The sequence below is a fragment of the Alosa alosa genome, chromosome 21, assembly GCF_017589495.1.
Source record: "Alosa alosa isolate M-15738 ecotype Scorff River chromosome 21, AALO_Geno_1.1, whole genome shotgun sequence".
In the NCBI taxonomy this organism is placed as follows: Eukaryota; Metazoa; Chordata; class Actinopteri; order Clupeiformes; family Clupeidae; genus Alosa; species Alosa alosa.
In genome coordinates this window covers 20,524,851-20,532,941 of record NC_063209.1, presented here as the reverse complement: position 1 = coordinate 20,532,941, position 8,091 = coordinate 20,524,851, and the positions used below count along the sequence as shown (strand labels likewise).

Here is an 8,091-nt window from a genome sequence, read left to right as displayed (position 1 = left end):
CACCTCACCTGTCCTGAATGCTCTCTTCTGTTTGGTCATATACTGAAATATGAACAAACCTTTTATTTCCTACTTTTATTGTCCCTTTATATTTATGGAACTTGTATTAGTTTTTTTCTGCAGATGTTTGTTTTGATCCTTCTTGTGTATGTGATGCGTCAGCTGCTGTATCTCAGCATTTTTCTGCCCTTTCTCCTGAACGTAAGAAAAAATGTTCTCATTTTCTCCAGGGTTATTTTGGGAGGGGATGGGAGATTTGCTGCCATGTGAGAAGACCCATGAACTGAACTGAACTGTACTGTACTCCACTCCCCCTGTGTATAATAAATATTATAAGTAAAGTTTTACAATAGACACTACCACCTTTTTGTTTTGTTGGTGTGTTGTTGGGGGTGGGGTTTATAAACCTTGAAATTCTGTACTTAAAACGCAACTTAAATTGCCGAGTCATACAACCAGAAGGTGGCGCACTGGGGCAGACTGAGGCGAAGCTGGTCTTTCTCGCTGATACATGACTACTTCCGCTTCCGGGGCAAAGTTCTCTGGAAGAAGGACCGCCGACATCAACATTATCTGAATTAAAAACCCTTCTGGTCGCTGCCTAAGGTACGAATCATATCACCAGGTCAAAAGTAGCATAGCGCGTTATTAGTTGTGATGCAGATTCATAAATGGAATCCGATCGGCAAAGCTATTACATTGTATATTGCATTTGCTATGTGCACCGGCTGTTGATCGATAACGATCATGTTAAGCCAACACAAATCGTATCTTCAATTCAGGTAGCCAGATGCTGACAGCGTTTCTCGTAGAAATCAGCAGGTTTAGTCCAAGTTTAATAATTTGTGCTATCTCAGTGTATTAAACTATCCCTGCGTCACGACGACGGGCATATAATTACTAAACATGGACGTACTGTATGTTACATTATCAAAGTATCAAATAGGCGTCTGGTTTGTGCAATAAAACATTATTCACATGTTTTAAGTCTTACAGCCAGTGGTCGTACAGAGAATAGAATTTAGCTGTTTTGGTAGCCGAAAGAATCAATCATGTATTTCAACGGTTTTCGGTCTTTCATGATGTTCCATCTTGCTCAGGTGTCAGCAGCAAGAAGAAGATGTCTGGTCAGAAGAGACCATGCGATCCCAGTGGGTCCGTCTCCTCTGGCGCTCCTCCGGAGAAGAGGCGAGAGAGGGAGGTCGGAGAGGAGACTGCTGGGGTCAGCGCGGCAGCGGGAGGAAGCACCGCTGTGGAGACGGTCATTAAACTTGGTGGCGTGTCCAACCCGGTAAGGAAAGCAGGTCCGGGTAGTAAATGTAGTTGGAAAAGCACACTGGTGATTCAACTGTGCTCTTTTGAGACCTGTCAAATGTTAACAGAACTGTATTCATAAATGATGACAGTTTCTGTATTCATATTGTCAGACCCAGTACAAGTCATCTGCGTGTTATCTATTATACACTGTCATGAGTTTGTGCATCTCCCCAACCTCCATGGTCTCACTCACTCCTTTTCCACACACTCGCAGGAGGAACAGGATATCAAAGCCCTGCAGGTGAAAAATCGAAAACTGGGGGAGTCTCTTGACCAGAGACAGGCAAGTGTTTGCTTTCACTCACTAAATTATCCAGACCTACAGCAGTATTGTTTTGAAATATCTTATCAGAAACAGATGTATTTGTGCCCCAAGTCTCTAACATTTGCATACATTCTGTCTGGCTTTTGGACCTGCAGGTGATTGAAGATGAGCTTAGAGAGAGAGTCGAAAGGCTCGAGACTCGACAAGCTACTGATGATGCCAGTCTACTGATTCTCAACAGATACTGGAACCAGGTAAACATCTGAAGCTTGCACTGATAGATATGTTGCACAGGTTCTTAAAGGTAAATGACTATAAACTGAATATTTCTCTTTCAAGGAAAGAGAATATGTGTACTGAAATGTTTTGCTTTAAGAAAGTATTTTTTCAGCGTGTTACTTCAAAATTATCTGTATAAAATGTTATATTAACTGTTTTTTCATTTAAATCAAGTTTGTGTTTGGTGAAGACCACAAGATCATATGGTTTCCCTCATTCTCTCCCTGCTCTCAGTTTGATGAGAATGTTCGACTCATTGCTCGACGCTACGACCAATCTGGCGGTGAGCCAGTGGATGGCCACGTCAGCGAAGGGCGAAGCTTAAAGCCTGACACTCCAGAACCTGACGGAGACTCCAATCAGGAGCGCGCAAAGGACCGAGGTACCAATACCAGCAGCAGGCACCGCGGGCTGTCTCAGCTCTCCGCTTTGCCTTATGATGTCATCTCAGCTCTCCGCTTCGCCTTATGATGTCATGACATTCTGAAACAGATGGAGAGTTTTGTTTTTAGCTGTTAAGGGATGCTAGTACCCCTTCCGAGTTAAGGTTAAATTCATTAATGTTCATAAGCACTAAAAAGGACCGAATGTGTGTAAGCACGGCATGGGAAAAGAGTGGGAGTGGGCAGCAGTTCCCACTAGTCGATACCATCTCAATAGTACAGAAGAGAACTGACCCTGAGCTTGCAGACCACTCTTACAATATGCACAGTGTGTTTATTTGTATGTATCCAGTATATATATCTTTTGGATTGTTGTTATAGTGTGTGTTGTGCCTTCCCCTAAAGGCCAGCAGGGGGAGACGTCCAACTCGTTCTTGGCCACTCTGGCCAGCAGCAGTAGTGAGGAGATGGAGGCAGAACTCCAGGAGAGGGTGGAGTCCAGCTGTAAGCAGGCCCATCGCGTGGCGGACATCTACACCAGCCTGAAGCGCACCGTGGACCAGCTGAAGAAGACACTGGACACTGGGGCCGGTGAGAGGGGCATTGTGGGATGTCTGCGTTTGGAGGACGCTAGGTGTGATGGTAGCTGTAGTGTTGTCACTGCTGGGCGGTTGCCGTGGCAGTTACCATAGTGAAAGTCGGCCACTGGGGCTTTTCTGCCTCTGAAATCAGTTTTATAGTAAGACCTGTGCCTTCTGACACATAGTTTTATAGTAAAGAAGACTTGTGCATTCTTACACATAGTTTTATAGTAAAGAAGACCTGTACCTTCTGACACATAGTTTTATAATAAAGAAGACCTGTGCCTTCTTACACATAGTTTTATAGTAAAGAAGACCTGTGCCTTCTTACACATAGTTACACAAGTCATTGCTTGTCTTCAGAAATCCACCACAGTTTTGCTTCTTCAATTAGCGTGGACTGCTAGTCCAAATGTACCTTTATAGGTTCACATGGCTTTCCAAACATCAGTAAAGAGCCGTTTACACCAAGAACGATAACGACATAAAGAAATATATCATTCCATATCTTTGATATACCAATCCATCAAATTTTAGCCATCACATTCATCAACATGAGAAGACCTTTTCCTTATCGTTGGTCAGTGTGGACGCATTTATAGTTATAGTTATCTTCATAGTTATCGTTCCTGGAGTGACACACATTGTTGCACAATTATCTTAACAGATAGTAATCTGTGGGAAGTGGCCACCCAGCTTAACTCCCTATTGGGCAGTGAGAATGAACGCCTGCGTCAGCTTACCGACAGCCTCAAACAGAAACACAGCCAGATGACCAGTGAGGTGAGAGTTACTCTTAAGGTTGCCTGAACGTTCTAAAGAATATCTGGGTTCATTGAATTCAACCAGAGCCATATAGATAGATATCTATTGGCTCTGAATTCAACACGGAATTTTAGAACCTTACATTGTTGCGGAGCAGAATCTTTTGCTAAAATGTTCAAAAATCCCCTGCTGAACGGTTGCCAATGGACATAGATGTGGAGTGATGTTTTATTTTAAGGTTAAAGTTGACTGGTATTTAGCAGACTATCAAAAGCAACCACAAGTTTTGTGGCCATACCTGATGGCAAGTATGATGTTTAGTAATTGGGAATACCACAGTGCAACTCTGCATGGCAGTTGAAATGCATAAATGTGTATGGAAGTGGGATTGCTCTGCATATATTTATTTATTTACTTTGAGTTAACTAAATTGTATTATGGTGTATAATGTTATGGTGGTTAAAATGTATTAATGTGTGCGTGTGTGTGTTTGGTGTATGATCTGTGCTTGTGTGTGTGTACAGTCTCGTGGACTGGGTCGTGCGGCAACGCGGGCTGATAACCGGATCAGTGAGCTGCAGGTGATGGTTGAAGAGCTGCAGTGGGACATGGAGAAGATCCGGCGCAGAGAGAACCGACTCAACACACACCTGGGAGAGGTGCTGGAGCGGGTAAGACTACGTGCCCAAGTCTGGCACTAATAGGAGCGCATGCGCATTGTGCTGAAAAGAGTTGAAGTTAATTAATAAAAGATTTGGTTAACTAAGATACTAAGTGTATCTAAATTAGCTATCTACCTTTCCCGTGACTCGAAGAGCTGTAAACAGTGTTGTAAGGCTGCGTGTACACATCCGCTTGGAGCTCCAGTGGAATTTTAATTTCATGACGAGAATTCTCGGTCTAATCGTTCGTGTACCATTGAAATGGCGTAAATAGGCGACCCACCAGGCCAGCACTAACCTCAGAGCGTGGTAAACAAAATCGGATATTTCAAGCAGTAAAAGCTCCGGTAAGAATCAACCTAGATTTGGTTCAAATCTACACACCTATTGCTACTGAAAAATGTAAGGTTCATTTATCAAATGTTATTTTTGAGTATTAAAAAACATCATTGTTCTAGAATTTTCAAACGAAGGTGGTGGTAATTGGAGGCGTTACGGTAGCATTTCTTCTGCTGTCCCAAGCAATTTAATGAACAAAAACACGGTTGTAGCTTTTCAGACCCGTTTTAAATGCTGTAGCACAGACAACCAGGCTGTTATTTTGTTAATCCATGTAGCAATAAGATTTTGAGCAAAGCATATGTGATATTACATATTCAATTATATTTCACTCGCCTACTATTTATTGGCTTGTTATTACACTTGCACTGGCAGCCTCGCGCCAGTCGTAGAATACTCAGTTTAATGGAATGGGCTAGAAAACACCAAACGACTTGCTTTAACCAAATTGTGTGGTTTATATAATGAACATTTGTGAAATATCACTTTCATGTGTCTAGTCTTATCAGAAGTTGTGAACAAAGCCGCAAACAAGGCCTTCTAATTCTGAAGTTGGAGAGCACAAATTGTGTTCTCTTAGCTTTATCATGAACAAAGTAAATACAAAGAATGTCTGTTTGTGTGCTGCAGGTGAACAGCAAAGGCTACAAAGTCTGCGGAGAAGCCAGCAGTGTGTGTGGAACCATCACTATTAACAAGAGAAAGGTGGGTGTGTTCAGGGGACTGTGTTTGTGTGTGTGTGTGTGTGTCTATTTACTCACGTTATTATTGTGTGTCTTTATTGCTTTGTGTAGGTGAAGTTAACCTGCTTTGTTTCCCTTTTGTGTGTATGGAGGGATCGGTGTGTGTGTGTGTGTGTGTGTGTGTGTGTGTGTGTGTGTGTGTGTGTGTATGGAGGGATCGGTGTGTATATGGTGGGAACTGTATGCTGGTATACATGTCTGTATGTTATCACATAATCTGTAACTGGATGAGCAGATTATTACAAATGCAGATCATGTTTGGCTATTAGGAACAGTAGGGTTTACTAATTAAAATTACAATTTTTCTGATGCACTGTCAATAACTGTATGTGACGCCACTGATGTCATCTTTTTAAGGCAGCTCATCAGCTCACCTCTTGTATTTCGCTATTATCTATTATCTATTATCTCGCCCCCGTACAGTTTGAGGAGATGAATAGTGAGCTGGAGGAGAACAAGGAGCTGGCAGAGAACCGGCTCGTTGAGCTGCAAAAACTGCAGCAGGACCTCCAGAACGTCCATCAAGAGAACCAGAATATGAGGGTGAGTGGACGGAACTGGGACCAGAGTCACTCTTCCTTAGACTGGAGCCTTTGCCTTCTCTTTACATGCAGACATTTGAGATTGATTACCAGTGATGATTAGGGGTGTCACGATCTTGGTTTAAGTCGAAAATCGATCAAAATAACATCACAATCTCAAACTTCAAAGTCAAATGTAGAATCAACTATGAAGCCACACTGCATTCACTACAGAACACTAACTTAGGCTACTCAGCTTCGCAAGTGAAGTTCAAGATAGAGTCCAAAATTACTTTAAGGCATAAAACAGTGTAATATTCTGTGAACACTAACCTTGTGTCTCTTCAGGGTGTGCTATGACAATCAAATGATCATTCCATGTTATTTCATTTCACTGTGTTCACGTCTATGTTTATACCTGATCTGTTCAGTAGCTCGCGGTAGGAACGTTTCCAAAATAAAAAATAAAAGCCCCCCAAAACATAACTGGAGGCAAAAAAAGTAAACCACATAAGAGATGCATTAATAGTAATACAATTAATAAAATTGTGACTTTTTAAAATTGAAAATTTAATTGAATCAAGGATTTGGACAATGGTGACACCCCTAGTGATGATTGATGCCTAGCTTTCTGTCACTCTCCCTCCCTTGTGTTACTTCTTCTCTACCTACCGACTTTATTTCTTCTTTCCTACCTACATTCTGTCTTTTCATCACTTTCTTTACCTCTTTCCTTCTCTCTCTCTCTCTCTCTCTCTCTCTCTCTCTCTCTCTCTCTCTCTCTTTTCTTTCTTTCTTTCTTTCTTTCTTTCTTTCTTTCTTTCTCTCTCTCTCTCTCTCTCCCCCTCAGATGGAGTTGGTGTGTCGGGCAGAAGGGGTGGTAAGAGAAAGCTCGGAGTACCGCTGCCTGCAGTCCCAGTTCTCAGTTCTGTACAACGAGTCCCTGATCCTAAAAGCCCAGCTGGACGAGATCAGGGCCCGGCTCAACACCACCAGAACCGCACGACTACGTCAGCTAGACCACATGGAGGTAGTGTGTGTGTGTGTGTGTGTGTGTGTGTGTGTGTGTGTGTGTGTGTGTGTGCGTGTGCACGCACGCATTAGGTTTTGGTTTTCCTCAACCAGTAGCATTGTGAAAGATGTGGCCTTGCCAACTGAGGATTTCACTGTTATTTATCAAAATATGTTTTTTTTTTTGTATGTGTGTGTTTTCTAGAACGATGAGGTGTCACTGCAGCGTAAAGTGCGCACTGAGGTCATTCAGCTGGAAGACACTCTGGCTCAAGTGCGTAAGGAGTATGAGATGCTGCGCATTGAGTTTGAGCAAACACTGGCTGCCAATGAGCAAGCAGGTAACCTACTCTCTCTCTCAGGTAACCCCCACCACACACTCTCTCACACACACACATACACACTCTCTCTCACTCACTCTCACACACACACACACACACACAAACACACATACACACACACACACACACACTAGGGCTGTCACTTTTAAAGGTGCTATATGTAAGAATGACCACCAGTGTTTAAAATGGGCATTGTAAAATCCAAAATTAAAACATTTGAAAGCATTAAGTAGGCTAATCTGGCGATCCAAAGGTCGAAATGCTACTAGCTTTGTGATTGATAAGTTGGTGGAGGGTGGCGCAGCAGGCCAAAGTACTAGAATACACCTTGTGGTGCAACCTGGACACATCGTCAGTGATGCTCCCAGGGTCATGGGGTGTTTTGGGTCTTACATCAGACACCCTCACCCGGGCGACCCAGCCGGGGGTGATCAGGCCCCGACTTGTGTCCAGGTAGCGCACTACGCCACGTGTCCCCCATCTTTATTCAGAGCCACCGTGAAGCTTTTTCAGCAGCTTCCAGGATGTTCTTGATGGCTCTTTGCCTGTGCAGTCCGCAAATTCCCTAAGAGTCCCAGGACCCGGTGTAAAGACTGGCCTGCGAAGCCCCAGCAGCCCACTTCAACAGGCTCACAGCGGGCCTTCCACCCATTCCTCCGACACTCAGCTACCAGGTCCGCGTACTTGGCCCTCTTCCTTTCCTGGGCTTCCTCCATCCGATCTTCCCAGGGGACAGTTAGTTCCAGTAGCACCACCTGCTTGCTTGCCGCGGACATCAAGACCATGTGACCATGTGATGTGACTGCAATGGTGTCCGGGAATCTCAACTGTCTCCCTAGATCAACCAGGAGGTGCCAGTCTCTTGCTGTTGCGAGCAGGCCCCC

At 43.7% G+C, this 8,091-nt stretch overlaps 1 protein-coding gene across 2 annotated transcripts in view; it reads left to right on the top strand.

The window, feature by feature from the left end:
* The first annotated feature begins 527 nt into the window (after nucleotides 1-527).
* Nucleotides 528-8,091, top strand: part of rnf20 (ring finger protein 20, E3 ubiquitin protein ligase) — a 17,388-nt gene continuing 9,824 nt past the window's right edge. Inside the window, exons 1-12 of one of the 2 annotated variants that reach the window (XM_048231935.1) lie at nucleotides 528-606; nucleotides 1,101-1,291; nucleotides 1,532-1,600; nucleotides 1,738-1,836; nucleotides 2,096-2,243; nucleotides 2,650-2,835; nucleotides 3,493-3,608; nucleotides 4,115-4,261; nucleotides 5,222-5,296; nucleotides 5,758-5,877; nucleotides 6,706-6,885; nucleotides 7,072-7,207. In XM_048231935.1, the coding sequence (XP_048087892.1) occupies nucleotides 1,121-1,291; nucleotides 1,532-1,600; nucleotides 1,738-1,836; nucleotides 2,096-2,243; nucleotides 2,650-2,835; nucleotides 3,493-3,608; nucleotides 4,115-4,261; nucleotides 5,222-5,296; nucleotides 5,758-5,877; nucleotides 6,706-6,885; nucleotides 7,072-7,207 (1,447 nt within the window). In that variant the 5' untranslated portion in view covers nucleotides 528-606; nucleotides 1,101-1,120. Of the gene's footprint in view, nucleotides 607-1,100; nucleotides 1,292-1,531; nucleotides 1,601-1,737; nucleotides 1,837-2,095; nucleotides 2,244-2,649; nucleotides 2,836-3,492; nucleotides 3,609-4,114; nucleotides 4,262-5,221; nucleotides 5,297-5,757; nucleotides 5,878-6,705; nucleotides 6,886-7,071; nucleotides 7,229-8,091 lie in introns of both variants that reach the window. The other variant, XM_048231934.1, reaches the window with a different exon arrangement.